The sequence below is a fragment of the Salvelinus alpinus genome, chromosome 26 (assembly GCF_045679555.1).
Source record: "Salvelinus alpinus chromosome 26, SLU_Salpinus.1, whole genome shotgun sequence".
NCBI lineage: Eukaryota > Metazoa > Chordata > Actinopteri > Salmoniformes > Salmonidae > Salvelinus > Salvelinus alpinus.
Genome location: NC_092111.1, coordinates 43,746,103 through 43,768,602, shown reverse-complemented (window position 1 = coordinate 43,768,602; position 22,500 = coordinate 43,746,103). Strand labels below are relative to the sequence as shown.

Sequence of the window (22,500 nt, the reverse complement as noted above, 5' to 3'; positions counted from 1 at the left end):
AGTGAAGAACAAACACCACTGTAAATACAACCCATATTTATGTTTATTTATTTTAACTTGTGTGCTTTAACCATTTGTACATTGTTACAACACTGCATATATATAATATGACATTTGTAATGTCTTTATTGTTTTGAAACTTCTGTATGTGTAATGTTTACTGTTCATTTTTATTGTTTATTTGACTTTTGTATATTACCTACCTCACTTGCTTTGGCAATGTTAACACATGTTTCCCATGCCAATAAAGCCCCTTGAATTGAATTGAATTGAATTGAGAGAGAGAGAGAGAGAGAGAGAGAGAGAGAGAGAGAGAGAGAGAGAGAGAGAGAGAGAGAGAGAGAGAGAGAGAGAGAGAGACAGAGAGAGAGAGAGAGAGAGACAGAGAGAGAGAGACAGAGAGAGAGAGAGAGAGAGAGAGAGAGAGAGAGAGAGAGAGGCAGAGAGAGAGGGAGGGAGAGAGAGACAGAGAGAGAGAGAGAGAGAGAGAGAGAGAGAGAGAGAGAGAGAGAGAGAGAGAGAGAGAGAGAGAGAGAGAGAGAGAGAGAGAGAGAGACAGAGAGAGAGAGAGAGAGAGACAGAGAGAGAGAGACAGAGAGAGAGAGAGAGAGAGAGAGAGAGAGAGAGAGAGAGGCAGAGAGAGAGGGAGAGAGAGACAGAGAGAGAGAGAGAGAGAGAGAGAGAGAGAGAGAGAGAGAGAGAGAGAGAGAGAGAGAGAGAGAGAGAGAGAGAGTAATCAAACCGACACGCACAAGTTAGACAAACTTTTTAGCCTTGACAGTTTATCTATCATCTCATCAGTGTCTGTTTTGACTGCATTACATGGATGTAAAGAAGCCAGTTACACTAACCAGCTAAGTTAGCTAGCATGGCTAATTGAGGCTATTTTGTTGAGCTTCGTGTCCTTGTCATACATCAACTCCATTCAGATGAAACAACAGTCTACCGATTGGTTGATCATCTACTCCTTCTCCTTTAGCCAACTTCATTGTGTGATTTAAATTCCATTTGGCATTGGTTACAAATCACCCAAATCACTTGCTGCACATGAAGCCTGTATGATAGTACTGTACATGAAGCCTGTATAGATAGTACTACACATGAAGCCTGTATGATAGTACTACACATGAAGCCTGTATGATAGTACTGTACATGAAGCCTGTATGATAGTACTACACATGAAGCCTGTATGATAGTACTACACATGAAGCCTGTATGATAGTACGACACATGAAGCCTGTATAATAGTACTGTACATGAAGCCTGTATAGATAGTACTACGAATGATGCCTGTACTACACACGAAGCCTGTATGATAGTACTACACATGAAGCCTGTATGATAGTACTACACATGAAGCCTGTATGATAGTACTGTACATGAAGCCTGTATGATAGTACTACACATGAAGCCTGTATGATAGTACTGCACATGAAGCCTGTATGATAGTACTACACATGAAGCCTGTATGAATGTACTACACATGAAGCCTGTATGATAGTACTACACATGAAGCCTGTATGAATGTACTACACATGAAGCCTGTATGATAGTACTACACATGAAGCCTGTATGATAGTACTGCACATGAAGCCTGTATGATAGTACTACACACGAAGCCTGTATGATAGTACTACACATGAAGCCTGTATGATAGTACTACACATGAAGCCTGTATGATAGTACTACACATGAAGCCTGTATGATAGTACTACACATGAAGCCTGTATGACAGTACTACACATGAAGCCTGTATGATAGTACTACACATGAAGCCTATATGATAGTACTACACATGAAGCCTGTATGATAGTACTACACATGAAGCCTGTATGAATGTACTACACATGAAGCCTGTATAGATAGTACTACACATGAAGCCTGTATGACAGTACTACACATGAAGCCTGTATGATAGTACTACACACGAAGCCTGTATGATAGTACTACACATGAAGCCTGTATGAATGTACTACACATGAAGCCTGTATGATAGTACTACACATGAAGCCTGTATGATAGTACTACACACGAAGCCTGTATGATAGTACTACGAATGATGCCTGTATGATAGTACTACACATGAAGCCTGTATGATAGTACTACACATGAAGCCTGTATGATAGTACTACACATGAAGCCTGTATAGATAGTACTACACATGAAGCCTGTATGATAGTACTACACATGAAGCCTGTATAGATAGTACTACACATGAAGCCTGTATGATAGTACTACACATGAAGCCTGAATAGATAGTACTACACATGAAGCCTGTATGATAGTACTACACATGAAGCCTGTATGATAGTACTACACACGAAGCCTGTATGATAGTACTACGAATGATGCCTGTATGATAGTACTGAACAAGAAGCCTGTATAGATAGTCCTGTACATGAAGCCTGTATGATAGTACTGTACATGAAGCCTGTATGACAGTACTACACATGAAGCCTGTATGATAGTACTACACATGAAGCCTGTATGATAGTACTACACATGAAGCCTGTATGACAGTACTACACATGAAGCCTGTATGATAGTACTACACATGAAGCCTGTATGACAGTACTACACATGAAGCCTGTATGATAGTACTACACATGAAGCCTGTATGATAGTACTACACATGAAGCCTGTATGACAGTACTACACATGAAGCCTGTATGATAGTACTACACATGAAGCCTGTATGATAGTACTACACATGAAGCCTGTATGATAGTACTACACACGAAGCCTGTATGATAGTACTACACATGAAGCCTGTATGATAGTACTACACATGAAGCCTGTATAGATAGTACTACACATGAAGCCTGTATGATAGTACTACACATGAAGCCTGTATGATAGTACTGTACATGAAGCCAGTATAGATAGTACTGTACATGAAGCCTGTATGATAGTACTACACATGAAGCCTGTATGATAGTACTGTACATGAAGCCTGTATGATAGTACTACACATGAAGCCTGTATGATAGTACTACACATGAAGCCTGTATAGATAGTACTACACATGAAGCCTGTATGATAGTACTGTACATGAAGCCAGTATAGATAGTACTGTACATGAAGCCTGTATGATAGTACTACACATGAAGCCTGTATGATAGTACTGTACATGAAGCCTGTATGATAGTACTACACATGAAGCCTGTATGATAGTACTGTACATGAAGCCTGTATGATAGTACTACACATGAAGCCTGTATAGATAGTACTACACATGAAGCCTGTATGATAGTACTACACATGAAGCCTGTATGATAGTACTACACATGAAGCCTGTATGATAGTACTACACATGAAGCCTGTATGATAGTACTACACATGAAGCCTGTATGATAGTACTACACATGAAGCCTGTATGATAGTACTACACATGAAGCCTGTATGATAGTACTACACATGAAGCCTGTATGATAGTACTACACATGACGCCTGTATGATAGTACTACACATGAAGCCTGTATAGATAGTACTACACATGAAGCCTGTATGATAGTACTACACATGAAGCCTGTATGATAGTACTACACATGAAGCCTGTATGATAGTACTACACATGAAGCCTGTATGATAGTACTACACATGAAGCCTGTATGATAGTACTACACATGAAGCCTGTATGATAGTACTACACATGAAGCCTGTATGATAGTACTACACATGAAGCCTGTATGATAGTACTGCACATGAAGCCTGTATGATAGTACTCCTTTGCTTTGATTGACAGTCTATAACAAGTTAAACACCTGATATCTCCCGGTAAGTATTTGTTTTATGTGTTCTCACTCATAAAAACTGAGTCATATCAGTAGAAACCTGAGTGTCCCGTCTCGGGCTGACGCATCGGCGTAGATGGCACCAAGAAAGAGGCTAGTAAACATCCACGTCTACCTTATTGACTATTTAATGCCGTGGTGAATGCGCCCACTTTCAGGTGTTAACTTTTATCCTCGCTTCATTTTTCGACACGCATTACGCATCATGGCACGGCGGCCAATATTGCATGGTGTAGCGCGTGATGCTTTGGCTCCGTACGCATCACCTCGGTGTATGTAGTGATATGACGTGGCTGTATGTCCGGTATCATCTGGGCATTCCTTCCACAGCGTCTGCTGCAGCGTTGCAGTACCATGGCAAATCATTTTAGGATAACAGTAAGCCAGTTTCTGTGCGTTATCATACATGTTGTACACAGTGCAAATGCAGTCATCTTATACCCTCAGGTAGCTCACTGAGCTGGACTCGTATCTATCAACTTGTGGTGCGCTTAAACGTTACATGAATTGTCAGCAGTCGAACAGCGGAATATCTTGTGCTACTCCTACCCTGTCGTTTGTTAAACATTACTGTCTGTTTTCATCACTAGCATATATTCCAAGGAGTACAGCCACATTTTTTAATTATACTTCTCCTTATACCCTAACCTTTCTTCCTCAGATTTGATGTTATCACTTTGGAAGTTTAGTGAAGAAGCTGAAGTCGTATAGCAGTCTTGCTATAGTTTCGGCGTGTTTGGATAGGCTGTTGATACCAGCATTACCTAGCATGTGGTGGGCTTGCTATACACCCACATGGTGATCGGTGTTGACGATCAAGAATTCATTGCCTCTTATGAGAAAGTCTGCTAATTGCAGAAACTCTTATATGTCGGCTTATTCTAGTAATCTATGGGGTCTATTTCTCTCGTTATCAGCTGATGTATTCTTCTCTCCTGACCAGATACCGTTAGACTTTAGCCTTCAACTCAGGTAGACGATTTGTAGGTTTCAGTTTTGATTATCAGGGTCTCTCTCGCTGTGCACGCTGCAGATGCATCAGCTACTGCTGAGCAAGTTCAGGAGGTCATTAGGCTATTTGAAGTTTCTTGCAAAAGTATTCACCCCACTTTTGGCATTTTTCCTATTTTGTTGCATTACAACCTGTAATTAAAATTAGATTTTTATTTGGATTTCATGTAATGGACATATACAAAATAGTCCAAATTGGTGAAGTGAAATGAAAAAAATTAACTTGCATCATGGACTCATGGACACATGTGGAACATTGTCGGCATTGTCGGCAACACCAGAACTACCACTGCTTTGTCCTCTCTGTCGTATTATGCTGCCTGCACGCTGAGCACATGCAGCACCTGGAGAAACCTCTGTTCAACCTTGACGCTGGCAACCAATGACAAGATACTGGAACTCATCACGGCTCTGGTTCCTTCGTCAGCGCGGAGGGCTAGCGCTGAGCTAATGGCGCCCAAATTCTGCATTCGCCGCTACTACTGCTTCTCAACTGATCCTGGTTTCACTCTGGTCCTCTGTTGCTACCATTTTACAATGTATTTATGGTTACAGCGGTTACACATCACCCTCCACTCTATACAAAAAAATCATTAAGGAAAGTGTTTTTATTTATATATTTCTTCAGGTTTTAAACGGTTGCTGAACACACGTTGTATTAAAGGTACGCCAGGTATCACTGGTCAAACTAACAGGAAGGGGGAAGGTACGCCAGGTATCACTGGTCAAACTAACAGGAAGGGGGAAGGTACGCCAGGTATCACTGGTCAAACTAACAGGAAGGGTGAAGGTACGCCAGGTATCACTGGTCAAACTAACAGGAAGGTTCGCCAGGTATCACTGGTCAAACTAATGTCGTATACTGCGTTCACGTGCTGGTCTGAACTAGGAAACTCAGAAATGTCCAACTTGTTGAACGTGCCACGTGTATAACTACAACCAAGTTGGATAATTCAGAGTTTCCTAGTTCTGACTAGCACATGAACACAGCATTAGCCTTGTCATAGTCCCCTGTCGCCAGGTTGTCACCAGATACCACAGCCACAAAGTCAACATTAGCTACAGTATATCTTATAAATTTTGAAAAACAAAACTTCCTTTTTTGGTCTTAATTTAAGGTTAGGGTTAGGCAAAAGGTTAGCAGTGTGGTTAAGGTTAGGGTAAATGTTAGGGTTAAGGTTAGTAGGGTTAGGTTTAAAATTTAGAAACAGGCGATGTTGGGCCATAATTATGACTTTGTGTTTATGGTAACTAGTGACGACCCTGAACCCAGTGCTGCCTGTCTCGCCTGTCGCCTGCAATGTGCGTCATCAACTGTGGTTCCGCATTGTGTCAACGAATGTCACTTTTCCCTCTCTCCTCCATCTTATCTCTCTCTCTCGCTCTCTGTCTCTCTCTCTCTCTCTCTCTCTCTCTCTGTCCTCTCTCTCTCTCGCTCTCTGTCTCTCTCTCTCTCTCTCTCTCTCTCTCTCTCTCTCTCTCTCTCTCTCTCTCTCTCTCTCTCCCCTCTCTCTCTCTCTCTCTCTCTCTCTCTCTCTCTCTCTCTCTCTCTCTCTCTCTCTCTCTCTCTCTCTCTCTCTCTCTCTCTCTCTCTCTCTCTCTCTCTCTCCTCTCTCTCTCCCCCTCCCTCTCTCTCTCTCCTCTCTCCCCCCTATCTCTCTCTCTCTCTCTCTCTCTCTCTCTCTCTCTCTCCTCTCTCTCTCCTCTCTCTCTCTCCTCTCTCCCCCCTCCCTCTCTCTCTCTCTCTCTCTCCTCCCCCTCTCTCTCTCTCTCTCTCTCTCTCTCTGTCTCTCTCTCTCTCTCTCTCTCTCTCTCTCGCTCTCTCTCTCTCTCTGTCTCTCTCTCTCTCTCCTCTCTCTCTCCCCCTCCCTCTCTCTCTCTCCTCTCTCCCCCCTCTCTCTCTCCTCTCTCTCTCTCCTCTCTCCCCCCTCCCTCTCCCTCTCTCTCTCTCCCCTAAGAGAGTGTACTGCCACACAGCAACACCAGAGGTGGTCCCCGGCAACACTCCCCTCAGAAGCTGACTCATGGAGTGCTCATAACCGAGGGCATTGAGCTGGCAACTTAGAGACACTTAGATGACATCACACAGGCAGTGTATTTGTTTTCAGGAAGAAGATTTGGGAGAAGAAAAAAAAAACTCTTCTATTTCAATGGCCATTTGAGAATAAGAGCATCACTTTGACGTGTGACTCAGTTCTCAGTTTAGAGTCAGAGCCGGTCCAGTTCATTCCATGTTCAGATACTGTAAGTGAAATTCAGAAGGCCTTTGCCTTTTCACATACTGTAGGTGCGGTGACCTCATACCATGATAAGTACAAGTAAAAGTATGTATGACTGCGTATATGTGCACGTTTGTGTGTGAGTGAGTGAGTGAGTGAGTGAGTGAGTGAGTGAGTGAGTGAGTGAGTGAGTGAGTGAGTGTGCGTGCGTGCGATAGACATCAGGAAGCATCTATTTTCTTCAGACTGATAATCCCCACACACACAGTCACAACTGAGTAGCCCAATCAGATCATCCATCAAACTCCAACAGCCAATCAACTGGTATGACACTGAGACGTCTCATGAGCCGTGAGACCAGAGCGTCCTCTCTTCATTCAGAAGATAATAACGTAAAGTAAGTAGAAAACACAAAGAACAAAGCTGCTTTAGAGATCTGATCCTGGGACTGATTTCCTGCAGATCATAGTAAATATTTCAACCAGCGCCAAGCCCCACCATCTCCTCGTTCACTCCCGACAAAACGTCCCCCTGGGCTGGGTACTCACCACTGGGACAACTTGACCTCCAGCAGTTGAGCAACCAGGACCATACGCCACCTTATCCCAATCCCTCCCCCACATCAAAGCACCACGGCTGGGTATTCACCACTTAGAGTTCTCCTCAGCACCCCTACCTCCAACAGTTTACCAACCATAAACCACCATACCCCCCACCCTCTCTCCGTCCCGTCCCCAGAAAACATCCCCCTGGGCTGGGTACTCACCACTGGGACAACCTGACCTCCAGCAGTTTACCCCCACCCTCTCTCCGTCCCCTCCCCAGAAAACATCCCCCTCGGCTGGGTACTCACCACTTAGAGTTCTCCTCAGCACCCCTACCTCCAGCAGTTTACCCCCACCCTCTCTCCGTCCCCTCCCCAGAAAACATCCCCCTGGGCTGGGTACTCACCACTGGGACAACCTGACCTCCAGCAGTTTACCCCCACCCTCTCTCCGTCCCCTCCCCAGAAAACATCCCCCTCGGGCTGGGTACTCACCACTGGGACAACCTAACCTCCAGCAGTTTACCCCCACCCTCTCTCCGTCCCCTCCCCAGAGAACATCCCCCTGGGCTGGGTACTCACCACTGGGACAACCTGACCTCCAGCAGTAGACCAAACAACCAGGACCATACGAGTTCTTAGAGTTTTCCTCAGCACCCCTACCTCCAGCAGTTTACCCCCACCCTCTCTCCGTCCCCTCCCCAGAAAACATCCCCCTGGGCTGGGTACTCACCACTGGGACAACCTGACCTCCAGCAGTTTACCCCCACCCTCTCTCCGTCCCCTCCCCAGAAAACATCCCCCTGGGCTGGGTACTCACCACTGGGACAACCTGACCTCCAGCAGTTTACCCCCACCCTCTCTCCGTCCCATCCCCAGAAAACATCCCCCTGGGCTGGGTACTCACCACTGGGACAACCTGACCTCCAGCAGTTTACCCCCACCCTCTCTCCGTCCCCTCCCCAGAAAACATCCCCCTCGGGCTGGGTACTCACCACTGGGACAACCTGACCTCCAGCAGTTTACCCCCACCCTCTCTCCGTCCCCTCCCCAGAAAACATCCCCCTCGGCTGGGTACTCACCACTGGGACAACCTGACCTCCAGCAGTTTACCCCCACCCTCTCTCCGTCCCCTCCCCAGAAAACATCCCCCTGGGCTGGGTACTCACCACTGGGACAACCTGACCTCCAGCAGTTTACCCCCACCCTCTCTCCGTCCCCTCCCCAGAAAACATCCCCCTGGGCTGGGTACTCACCACTGGGACAACCTGACCTCCAGCAGTTTACCCCCACCCTCTCTCCGTCCCCTCCCCAGAAAACATCCCCCTGGGCTGGGTACTCACCACTGGGACAACCTGACCTCCAGCAGTTTACCCCCACCCTCTCTCCGTCCCCTCCCCAGAAAACATCCCCCTGGGCTGGGTACTCACCACTGAGAGGATCCCTCTGTACCGCTGACCTCCAGCAGGTCATAGTCGTCCTCCAGTGTAAAGTCAGAGAAGACCAGGGCGATGGTGTCTCCAGGCTCAGCCAGGACGGTCCAGGTACAGTCCGCATTGTTGCTGTACTCCCCTGGGTAGTTGGGGCTGGTGATCACACCGCTCTGGCCTCGCAACGTACCCCCACAACCGTCATCCGCTGGGGGACAGAGAAAAGAGACATGTTAGGAAAACAGACCGACTGATAGACAGACAGAGAAGAAGAAGGAGAAAGACATGATAGAGAAACAGGAATTATAAGTGTATATTTCATCTATTTAATTTCATATTTTTTTTAATTTTTGGTGAATAAAAGAGTCCAGTTGTTGTTTCCTAAATTATTTATAAACTGATTTTTATAAACATTTTTAAAAAAACAGGCGCCGGCGAGTTCTTTAGATTGGCTGAAATATGTGTTTTGTGTCAAATGAAACGATACGCAACGATTCTAGAACGTTGGTATCATAATTATCATGATGTTTTGATCCCGTCATATTACCGTGATACCGGTGTAACGTGCAGTGTTATTGTGACATGTTGTTTTGTTTAAAAACATAGCTTTTTTTGTTGTTACACAAAACTTAGAACAAAGATAACTTAAAAATACAAAAAAGGCGTTAGAAATGCAGACATAAATATTGTGTTTTTATAGAGTGCAGTAAGCATAAGGCTATAGTATTTGTATTTGTATGTATTATGGATCTCCATTAGTTCCTGTCAAATCAGCAGCTACTCTTCCTGGGGTTTATTATGGCTCTCCATTAGTTCCTGCCAAATCAGCAGCTACTCTTCCTGGGGTTTATTATGGATCCCCATTAGTTCCTGCCAAGGCAGCAGCTACTCTTCCTGGGGTTTATTATGGATCCCCATTAGTCCCTGCCAAGGCAGCAGCTACTCTTCCTGGGGTTTATTATGGATCCCCATTAGTTCCTGCCAAGGCAGCAGCTACTCTTCCTGGGGTTTATTATGGATCCCCATTAGTTCCTACCAAATCAGCAGCTACTCTTCCTGGGGTTTATTATGGATCCCCATTAGTTCCTGCCAAGGCAGCAGCTACTCTTCCTGGGGTTTATTATGGATCCCCATTAGTCCCTGCCAAGGCAGCAGCTACTCTTCCTGGGGTTTATTATGGATCCCCATTAGTTCCTGCCAAGGCAGCAGCTACTCTTCCTGGGGTTTATTATGGATCCCCATTAGTTCCTACCAAATCAGCAGCTACTCTTCCTGGGGTTTATTATGGATCCCCATTAGTTCCTGCCAAGGCAGCAGCTACTCTTCCTGGGGTTTATTATGGATCCCCATTAGTTCCTACCAAATCAGCAGCTACTCTTCCTGGGGTTTATTATGGATCCCCATTAGTTCCTGCCAAGGCAGCAGCTACTCTTCCTGGGGTTTATTATGGATCCCCATTAGTTCCTGCCAAATCAGCAGCTACTCTTCCTGGGGTTTATTACCTGCCGCCCCGTCTCTTATGAAGCAAGCTAAATGACACATTGTTTACATGCTAGCTATCTACATGCTAGCTATCTACATGCTAGCTATCTACATGCTAGCTATCTACATGCCAAATGGATAGGTTACCTTCACGTATCTGAAATGACACGATCAATGGATGTTTACTGATGATAAAGCAGTGACTTGCTGTATAACTCTGATGAAAGAGCTAAATGTGGAATAATCTGAAATATGTAGTTCTGTCTATGCTCTTCACGATGATATTATAACTAAACAATTATAAGATGTATCTAACAATCCTTTGTCAACGGTTTTAGTTTTTTAGGTTTTAGACCCCCCCCCCCAGCTGTCAAATCGTTCCACGTACCATATTGTGATGTTTCATTGATAACGACCCAATTACCTGTAGATTAATTTAATCTTATGGTAACATAGTAAGCAGACCGCTATAGTTACAGTCTTTCTAAGCCACAGGACATCAACAACAGAGCACAATAGAACCCGTGTTAAAAACCCTCCAAACACAGAGCAAACGTCTTAAGGGTATAATGACTTAAGGATATAATAATTCAGGGGAAGTGCCAAGGGTTGGCTGATGCAAGTCAAAGCCACGGAGGACTGAGTACATTGGATTAATTCAGATTTTGTGTTAATCATTTTCACATTGGGAACTCTCTCTTCCATCCTTAAGATTATTGTATGGAGACAATTTAACAACAAAAAATGGTGTCCTGGTAATTGTGGCCCTGGGCTCTGTCTGTCTCTCCAGAGAGAGTAGAGTAGAGAGATGCGGTTAGCCTTTAAGCTGGTAAAGCTGGTAAAATATACACACACAAACACTAACACAAACGCAGGCATGTGCACACACATCCGCGCACGCAAGCACACACACACTGTAAACAATGACAAATACACTCAAAAGTGTGAATTTCTGTCTACATTCAGAAAGTATTCATACCCTTTGATTTTTACCACATTTTGTTGAATTAAATTGATTACATTTAGATTTTGTGTTGCTGATCTACACACAATATCCCATAAAATCAAAGTAAATTGTTTTATACAACAATTCAAGCTGAAATGTCAATAATTATTCAACCCCTTTGTTTTGGAAGTACACATGTGCTTAACAAATCGCATAATAGGTTGCATAAACTCACTCTGGCTCAATAATAATAACGACGACCTCATCTATGTACCCCACACATACAATTATCTATAAGATCCCTCAATCGAGTAGTGAATTTCAGATTCAACCACAAAGACCAGAGAGGTTTTTTAATGCCTCGCAAAGAAGGGCACCTATTGGTAGATGTATAAAAAGAAAATTGAAAGCAGACACTGAATACACCTGAAGTTATTAATTAGGCTTTGGATGGTGTATCAAGATACCAAGATGTATCAAGATGTATCACTACAAAGATACAGGCGTCCTTCCTAACTCAGTTGCCGTTGAGCAGTGGTTCCCAAAATGTTTATACTCCCGTACCCCTTCAAACATTCAACCTCCAGCTGTACCCCCTCTAGCACCAGGGTCAGCTCACTTCAGTGACAAAGTGACAAAGAGCTCTTATAGGACCAGGGCACAAATAACAATATAATAATAATCAATAATTTTTCTCTTTATTTAGCCAATTTCATTGGAAATTGTGAATAACTCACCACAGGTAAATGAGAAGGGTGTTCTTGAAAGGAAGCACATAACTGGGCAATTTTTTTTGTATTTATACTTTATTTAACTAGGCAAGTCAGTTAATAACAAATTCTTATTTACAATGACAACCTAAAAACAGTGGGTTAACTGCCTTGTTCAGGAGCAGAACAACAGATTTTTACCTTGTCAGTTCAGGGATTCAATCCAGCAACCTTTCGGTTACTGGCCCAACACTCTACCCACTAGGCTACCTGCTGGTTACTGACCGAACGCTCTAACCACTAGGCTACCTGCTGGTTACTGGCCCAACACTCTAACCACTAGGCTACCTGCTGATTACTGACCGAACACTCTAACCACTAGGCTACCTGCTGGTTACTGGCCCAACACTCTAACCACTAGGCTACCTGCTGGTTACTGGCCCAATACTCTAACCACTAGGCTACCTGCTCTAACTACCAGGCTACCTGCTCTAACCACTAGGCTACCTGCTCTAACCACTAGGCTACCTGCTCTAACCACCAGGCTACCTGCTCTAACCACTAGGATACCTGCTCTAACCACTAGGCTACCTGCTCTAACCACTAGGCTACCTGCTCTTACCACTAGGCTACCTTCTCTAACCACTAGGCTACCTGCTCTAATCACTAGGCTACCTGCTCTAACCACTAGGCTACCTGCTCTAACCACTAGGCTACCTGCTCTAACCACTAGGCTACCTGCTCTAACCACTAGGCTACCTCCCACCCCTAATGTTGGGTTGTGTTGGAGAGAGTCTCAGTCTCAATCATTTTCTACACACAGTCTGTGCCTGTATATAGTTTTCATGCTAGTAAGGGACGAGAATCCACTCCCACATACAGTTGAAGTCGGAAGTTTACATACACTCGGTTGGAGTCATTAAAAATAGTTTTTCAACCACTCCACAAATTTCTTGTTAACAAACTATAGTTTGTCGGTTCGGACATCGACTTTGTGCATGACACAAGTCATTTTTCCAACTATTGTTTACAGACAGATTATTTCACTTATAATTCACTGTATCACAATTCCAGTGGGCCAGAAGTTTACATACACTAAGTTGACTGTCCCTTTAAGCAGCTTGGTAAACTCCAGAAAATGATGTCATGGCTTTAGAAGCTTCTGATAAGCTAATTGACATCATTTGAGTCAATTGGAGGTGTACCTGTGGATGTATTTCAAGGCCTACCTTCACACTCAGTGCCTCTTTGCTTGACATCATGGGGAAATTAAAAGAGATCAGCCAAGATCTCAGAAAAAAAAGTTGTAGACCTCCACAAGTCTGGTTCATCCTTGACAGTAATTTCCAACCCCATGAAGGTACCACGTTCATCTGTACAAACAATAGTACTCCGGTATAAACAACATAGGTGTCACGCCCTGACCTTAGATATCCTGTGCCACTTATCGAGCTAAAGTGAGAATCCAGCCAGGACGCATTGTGCCAGCTCTACGCTCCAGACCTCCAGTGCGCCTCCACAGTCCAGTATGTCCTGTGCCTCCTCTCCGCACTCGCCCTGAGGTGCGTGTCATCAGCCCTGTGACACCTGTACCCGTCCCACGCATCAAGCCTCCATTGCGCCTCCACACACCAGAGCTTCCGGCGACAGTTCCCATTCCAGAGCTTCTGGCGACAGTTCCCAGACCAGAGCTTCCGGCGACAGGACCCAGTCCAGAGCTTCCGGTGGCAGTTCCCAGTCCAGAGCTTCTGGTGACAGTTCCCAGTCCAGAGCTTCCGGCGACAGTTCCCAGTCCAGAGCTTCCGGCGACGTTTCACAGTCCGGAACCTCCAACGACGGGCCACAGTCCGGAACCTCCAACAACGGTCTACAGGCCAGAACCTCCTGAGACGGTCTACAGTCCGGAACCTCCTGAGGCGGCCCCCAGTTCGGAGCCTCCAGCGACGTTTCCCAGTCCGGAGCCTCCAGCGACGGTCCCCAGTCCGGATCCTCGAGCGACAGTCCCCAGTCCGGAGCCTCCAGCGACGGTCCCCAGTCCGGAGCCTCCAGCGACGGTCCCCAGTCCGGAGCCTCCAGCGACGGTCCCCAGTCCGGGGCCTCCAGCGACGGTCCCCAGTCCGGGGTCTCCAGCGGGGGTCCCCAGTCCGGGGTCTCCAGCGGGGGCCTCCAGTCCGGAGCCTCCAGCGACGGTCCCCAGTCCGGGGCCTCCAGCGACGGTCCCCAGTCCGGAGCCTCCAGCGACGGTCCCCAGTCCGGAGCCTCCAGCGACGGTCCCCAGTCCGGGGCCTCTAGCAACGAGCTGCAGTCTCCAGAGCCTCCGGCGATGATCCACGGTCCGGTTCCACAAAAGCTGAGGAATCAACATAAGGAGGGGGGGCTGCGTCCTGAACCGGAGCCGCCACTAAAGGTAGATAACCACCCGGACCCTTCCATATAGGTTCAGGTTTGCGGCCGGGAGTCCGCGCCTTTGGGGGGGGTACTGTCATGCCCTGACCTGAGATATTTCTGTTTTCTATATATTTTGGTTAGGTGTGACTAGTTTTTGTATGTCTAGGGTTTTTGTATATCATCTAGGGTTTTTGTATGTCTATGTTGGCCTGATATGGTTCCCAATCAGAGACAGCTGTTTATCGTTGTCTCTGATTTGGGATGATATTTAGGTAGCCATTTTCCTCATTTGTGTTGTGGGATCTTGTTTTTGTATAGTTGCCTTGTGCACTGCAATACTGCACGTTTGTTAGATTCTTTGTTGTAAGTTTCACTATTAAAGAATGTGGAACTCTACGCACGCTGCGCCTTTGTCCGATCCTTTCAATGAACGTGAGAATGGGACCACGCAGCCGTCATACCGCTCAGGAAGGAGACGCGTTCTGTCTCCTAGAGATGAACGTACTTTGGTGTGAAAAGTGCAAATCATTTCCAGAACAACAACAAAGGACCTTGTGAAGATGCTGGAGGAAACAGGTACAAAAGTATCTATATCCACAGTAAAACAAGTCCTATATCGACATAACCTGAAACGCCGCTCAGCAAGAAAGAAGCCACTGCTCCAAAACCGCCATACCAAAGCCAGACTACGGTTTGCAACTGCACATGGGGACAAAGATCATACTTTTTGGAGAAATGTCCTCTGGTCTGATGAAACAAAAATAGAACTGTTTGGCCATAATGACCATTGTTATGTTATGTTTGGAGGAAAAAGGGGGAGGCTTGCAAGCCGAAGAACACCATTCCAACAGTGAAGCATGGGGGTGGCAGCATCATGTTGTGGGGGTGCTTTGCTGCAGGAGGGACTGGTGCACTTCACAAAATAGATGGCATCAGGAGGCAGAAAAATGATGTGGATATATTGAAGCAACATCTCAAGACATCAGTCAGGAAGTTAAAGCTTGGTTGCAAATGGGTCTTCCAAATTGACAATGACCCCAAGTATACTTCCTAAGTAGTGGCAAAATGGCTTAAGGACAACAAAGTGAAGGTATTGGAGTGGCCATCACAAAGCCCTGACCTGAATCCTATTGAAAATATGTGGGCAGAACTGAAAAAAGTGTGTGCGAGCAAGGAGGCCTATAAACCTGATTCAGTTACACCAGCTCGGTCAGGAGGAATGGGCCAAAATTCACCCAACTTATTGTGGGAAGCTTGTGGAAGGCTACCCGAAACGTTTGACCCAAGTTAAACAATTTAAAGGCAATGCTACCAAATACTAATTGAGTGTATGTAAACTTCTGACCCACTGGGAATGTGATAAAATAAATAAAAGCTGAAATAAATCACTCTACTATTATTCTGACATTTCACATTCTTAAAATAAAGTGGTGATCCTAACTGACCTAAGACTGGGAATTTTTACTCGGATTAAATGTCAGGAATTGTGAAAAACTGAGTTTAAATGTATTTGGCTAAGGTGTATGTAAACTTCCAACTTCAACTGGAGGTAGGTGGTTGCAAAGGACATCAGTGTCTTAACATCGAGAAAAGCAGGATACTCTGAGCACAGCCCATTACAGAAATCTGGCAGTGGCTTCTGAATGAATTCAATTTTCACAAAACCGCTTCTTGCAATTTCGATGAGGCTCTCTTGTTCAGACATCGGTAAGTAGAGGCAGGGCATGAAAGGGATAATGAATCCAGTTGTCTGTTTCAGGAAAGTACCTGCGTAATTGCACACCCAACTCACTCAGGTCCTTCGACATATCACATTTGACATTGTCCGTAGGCTTGAGGTCATTTGCACACAAAAATTCATACAACGATGGAAAGACCTTTGTGTTGCCCTTGTTACTGCAGACAGAAAAGAGCTCCAACTTCTTAATCATAGCCAGTTTTGTCCCGCACATTGAATATAGTTGTGGAGAGTCCCTGTAATCCTAGATTCAGATCATTCAGGTGAGAAAAAACATCAATCAAATTTCATTCAAATGTATTTATGAATCCCTTCTTACATCAGCTGATGTCACAAAGTGCTGTACAGAAACCCAGCCTAAAACCCCAAACAGCAAGCAATGCAGGTGTAGAAGCACGGTGGCTAGGAAAAACTCCCTAGAAAGGCCAAAACCTAGGAAGAAACTTAGAGAGGAACCAGGCTATGAGGGGTGGCCAGTCCTCTTCTGGCTGTGCCGGGTGGAGATTATAACAGAACATGGCCAAGATGTTCAAATGTTCATAGATGACCAGCATGGTCAAATAATAATAATCACAGTGGTTGTCGAGGGTGCAACAGGTCAGCACCTCAGGAGTAAATGTCAGTTGGCTTTTCATAGCCGATCATTCAGAGTATCTCTACCGCTCCTGCGGTCTCTAGAGAGTTGAAAACAGCAGGTCTGGGACAGGTAGCATGTCTGGTGAACAGGTCATGGTTCCATAGCCGCAGGCAGAACAGTTGATACTGGAGCAGCAGCACGGTCAGGTGGACTGGGGACAGCAAGGAGTCATCAGGCCAGGTAGTCCTGAGACATGGTCCTAGGGCTCAGGTCCTCCAACATCACCCAGATAAACAACATTTAAATCAAGGTTCAAATAAAAATATAGAATCTGTAGAACTGTCCCTTCTGAGAGATTGAACGGTGCAAAGTTCAAGTCTGTCTGGTCGGTTTAATGCATCTCCAGCAGAGCGACATCCAAGTCTTCTTTCCTTGGGTGTCATGGCAACCAAACCGTGAGGCAGCGCAGACCACAGAACAATACACACACACACCAGCCTCTCAAATATGCACAGAGACGAGAGAGGGAGACAGGAGAGAGAGGGGGTAGGAGAGAGAATTCACAAATGTCAGACTCTGTACAAACTTTAAACCCCAAACAACGCATGCAGAATTAGATCTTGCTAATTATCAGAATCCAGAAAAATAACATTTAAGAAAAACAAGTGGTTCTCAAAACTTCCATAACAAAGCGAAAAGTTATTTCTGCCATCTGGTAAAGGGACTCTGCTCAATTACACAAACTGAATCCCAGGACAGCCACACAATTAGACCCAACCCGAATCATGAGAAAACAAAAAGGTAATTACTTGACACATTGGGAAGAATTAACAAAAAAACTGAGCAAACTAGAATGCTATTTGGCCCTAAACAGAGAGTACACAGTGGCAGAATACCTGGCCACTGTGACTGACCAAAACTTAAGGAAAGCTTTGACTATGTACAGACACAGTGAGCATAGCCTTGCTATTGAGAAATGCCTCCGTAGGCAGACATGGCTCTCAAGAGAAGACAGGCTATGTGCACACTGCCCACAAAATGAGGTGGAAACTGAGCTGCACTTCCTAACCTCCTGCCCAATGTATGACCATATTAGAGGCACGTATTTCCCTCAGATTACACAGATTCACAAAGAATTAGAAAACAAACCTGATTGTGATAAACTCTCATATCTACTGGGTGAAATACCACAGTGTGCCATCACAGCAACAAGATGTGTGACCTGTTGCCACAAGAAAAAGGCAACCAGTGAAGAACAAACAAATCAAATCAAATCAAATTTCATTTGTCACATACACATGGTTAGCAGATGAGATTGTGAGTGTAGCAAAAATGCTTGTGCTTTGTGCTTCTAGTTCTGACCGTGCAGTAATATCTAACAAGTAATCTAACATTTCCCCAACAACTACCTGATACACACAAATCTAAAGAGGTGAATGAGAATATGTACATATAAATATATGGATGAGCGATGGCCGAACGGCATAGGCAAGATGCAGTAGATGGTATAGAGTACAGTATATACATATGATATGAGTAATGTAAGATATGTAAACAATATATAAAGTGGCATTGTTTAATTAAAGTGACTAGTGATCCATTTATTACATCCAATTTTTAATTATTAAAGTGGTTAGAGATTGAGTCTGTATGTTGGCAGCAGCCACTCAATGCTGTTTAACAGTCTGATGGCCTTGTACTGACCTCGCCTTCTGGATGATAGCGGGGTGAACAGGCAGTGGCTCGGGTGGTTGTTGTCCTTGATGATCTTTATGGCCTTCCTGTGACATCGGGTGGTGTAGGTGTCCTGGAGGGCAGGTAGTTTACCCCCGGTGACGCGTTGTGCAGACCTCACTACCCTCTGGAGAGCCTTCCGGTTGTGGGCGGAGCAGTTGCCGTACCAGGCGGTGATACAACCCGACAGGATGCTCTCGATTGTGCATCTGTAGAAGTTTGTGAGTATTTTTGGTGACAAGCCGAATATCTTCAGCCTCCTGAGGTTGAAGAGGCGCCCTTCTACCTTCTTCACCACACGGTTCCACTTCTCTTCTTCTTCTTACCTTCTTCTCCACTGCTGTCCCGTCGATGTGGATAGGGGGCTGCTCCCTCTGCTGTTTCCTGAAGTCCACTATCATCTCCTTTGTTTTGTAGACATTGAGTGTGAGGTTATTTTCCTGACACCACACTCCGAGGGCCCTCACCTTCTCGCAGTAGGCCGTCTCGTCGTTGTTGGTAATCAAGCCTACCACTGAGTACGCGGCTGGGGATGCTGTCTGGGCCGGCAGCCTTGCGAGGGTTAACACGTTTAAATGTTTTACTCGCGTTGGCTGCAGTGAAGGAGAGCCCGCAGGTTTTGGTAGCGGGCCGTGTCGGTGGCACTGTATTGTCCTCAAACACCATTTTAAATACAACCTATATTTATGTGTATTTATTTTCCTTTTCGTACTTAAACTATTTACACATTGTTACATCACTATACATTGCCAATCATATAACATTGGAAATGTCTCTATTATTTAAAAATGTTTTTGTAATGTTAGATTTTTTATTTTAATTTTTTGTCTTTTTGACTTGCTGTGGCAAGTTAAACATGTGTTTCCCATGCCAATAAAGCCCTATGATATTAATTGAATCGAGAGAGAGAGGAGAGAGAAGGTATGGGACAAGAGAGAAGAGAGGATGTAGGAGAGGAGAGAGGATGGAGGAGAGATGAGAGGAGAGAGGATGGAGGAGAGATGAGAGGATGGAGGAGAGATGAGAGGATGGAGGATAGGAGAAAGGATGGAGGAGAAATGAGAGGAGAGAGGATGTAGGAGAGGAGAGATGATGGAGGAGAGAGGAGAGGAGAGAGGATGTAGGAGAGGTGAAAGGATGGAGGAGAGATGAGAGGAGAGAGGATGTAGGAGAGGAGAAATGATGGAGGAGAAATGAGAGGAGAGAGGAGAGGATGTAGGAGAGGAGAGAGGATGGAGGAGAGGAGAGAGGAAAGAGGATTTGTATTTGTATTTATTATGGATCTCCATTAGTTCCTGCCAAAGCAGCAGCTACTCTTCCAGGGGTCCAAAGACATTAAGATCGGTACATTACACATTAAACAAAATATAAAACAGTATATCATGTAACATTACTACATATCTACAATACAAAATGTAAAATACCACCAACGGAGCAGCATCAAACACATGTAAATAATTTGTTTTATGCGTTTGATACCATTCCAATCCACTGTAGTCATTACCATCAGCCCAGGGGTCGCCAACCTCGTGTGGTGTCTGTGTAGTTCAATCAGACTGCTTTGTACATTCAATATCTTTCATACAAGCAGTCATGAAGTCAGTTGACATGCATATCATTAATGTTAACCCCCCCCCCCCAATGTACATTCAAGGGCCAGCCATGCTGTCCGGCTCTGAACCAGATGTAATTGTCCTAAGTCTATCTTTGTAGCAACTGACCACACGACTGAACAGTAGTCCAGGTGTGACAAAACTAGGGCCTGTAGGACCTGCCTTGTTGATAGTGTTGTTAACTTCTCTAGGATAGGGGGCAGCAAATTCACTATTGGATAAATAGCGTGCCCAATTTCAACTTCCTTCTACTCATCCCCAGAATATAAGATATGCATATTATTAGTATATTTGGATAGAAAGCACTCTGAAATTTCGAAAACTGTTTGAATCATGTCTGTGAGTATAACAGAATTTATGTAGCAGGCAAAACCCCGAGGACTAACCATTTTTTTATTTTTATTTTTAAGTCTGTCCAATTTCATTGGAATACTGGATTTCTAATCACCCTGTTTTCAGTTCCTACCGCTTCCACTGGATGTCACCACTCTTTGGAAATAGGTTGAGGTTATTCCTTTGTGCAATGAAGAAGTGAGGCCACCTGGAAACAGTGTAATGTCATGTGTACTGTTTGAGAGTTGCGCAAGACTAGAAAAGTAGCGTTAGATTGTTGATCTCCTGTATTGAAAACAGATAGACCCGTCTTCAATTTGATCGATTATTAACGTTTACAAATACCTTAAGTTGTATTACAAAAGTACTTTGAAATGTTTTGGCAAAGTTTAGAGGTCATTTTTTAGATATTTTGTAGTAACTTTGCGCAAATTGGAAGCAGTTTTTTTCTTTGCGCCAAATGAATGGACAATTAGGATATATATGGACAGAATGAATCAAACAAAAGGACCATTTGTGATGTTTATGGGTCATATTGGAGTGCCAACAAAAGAATCTCGTCAAAGGTAAGGCATGATTTATATTTTATTTATGCGTTTTGTGTCGTACCTGCAGTGTTGAAATATGCGACACTCTCTTTGTTTACTGTTGTGCTATCATCAGATAATAGCATCTTATGCTTTCGCCGAAAAGCCTTTTTGAAATCTGACATGTTGGCTGGATTCACAACGAGTGTAGCTTTAATTTGGTATCTTACATGTGTGATTTAATGAAAGTTTGATTTTATATCATTTTTTGGAATTTGGCGCTCTACATTTTCCCTGGCTATTGGCCAAGTGGGACGCTACCGTCCCACATATCCCAGAGAGGTTTAATTAACCTCTTGACCCTAGTGGTCAGGTTAAAGAAGGTAGAAACTAGGGCCTGTAGGACCTGCCTTGTTGATAGTGCTGTTAATAAGGTAGAGCAACGCTTTATTATGGACAGACTTCTCCCCATATTAGCTACTGTTGTATCAGCATGTTTTGACCATGACAGTTTACAATCCAGGGTTACTCCAAGCAGTTTAGTCACCTCAACTTGCTCAATTTCCACATTATTCATTACAAGATGTAGTTGAGGTTTAGGGTTTTGTGAATTACTTGCCCCAAATGCAATGATGTTCGTTTTTGAAATATTTAGGACTAACTTATTCCTTGTCACCCACTCTGAAACTAACTGCAGCTCTTTGTTGAGTGTTGCAGTCATTTCAGTCGCTGTAGTAACTGACATGTATAGTGTTGTCATCCTCATACATAGACACACTGGCTTTACTCAAAGTCACTGTTGTCAATTTGTTTACTGCAAAATAGCATTCTATCTGGTCAAATACCATTTCCAAAACTTTACTAAGGCTGCTATTCTTAGGTAGCGGAATGACTTTTGCTTCCCTCCAGGCCTGAGGGCACACACTTTCTAGGTGGCTTAAACTGAAGATATGGCAAATAGGAGTGGCAATATCATCCGCTGTTATCCTCAGGATGGAGGAGAGAGGAGAGGAGATAGGAGCGATGATGGAGGAGAGAGGAGAGAGGAGGAAAAAGGAGAAAGGATGGAGGAGAGAAGAGAGAAGAGAGGAGTGAGGAGAGAGGAGTGAGGAGAGTGGAGAATGGAGAGAGGAGAGTGGAGAGGAGTGAGGAGTGAGGAGTGAGGAGAGTGGAGAGTGGAGAGAGGAGAGAGGAGAGAGGAGAGAGGAGAGAGGAGAGAGGAGAGTGGAGAGGAGTGAGGATGGAGGAGAGAGGATAAAGGAGAGAGGCGAGAGGAGAAAGGAGGAGAGATGAGAGAGGAGAGAGGAGAGATGAGAGAGGAGAGTGGAAAGGAAATAGGATGGAGGAGAGAGGATAAAGAAGAGAGGAGAGCGGATAAAGAAGAGAGGAGAGAGAGGAGAGAGGAGAAGAGAGGCGAGAGAGGAAAGAGGAGGAGAGAAGAGAGAGGAGACGGA

At 44.7% G+C, this 22,500-nt stretch overlaps 1 protein-coding gene across 1 annotated transcript in view; it reads right to left on the bottom strand.

Annotated features, from left to right (window-relative positions):
* LOC139555342 (CUB and sushi domain-containing protein 2-like) overlaps positions 1 to 22,500 on the bottom strand; it is a 993,500-nt gene that overhangs the window by 705,853 nt on the left and 265,147 nt on the right. The window contains exon 5 of the mRNA XM_071369058.1: positions 8,999 to 9,206. Within this exon, the coding sequence (XP_071225159.1) occupies positions 8,999 to 9,206 (208 nt within the window). The remainder of the gene's footprint in view (positions 1 to 8,998; positions 9,207 to 22,500) is intronic.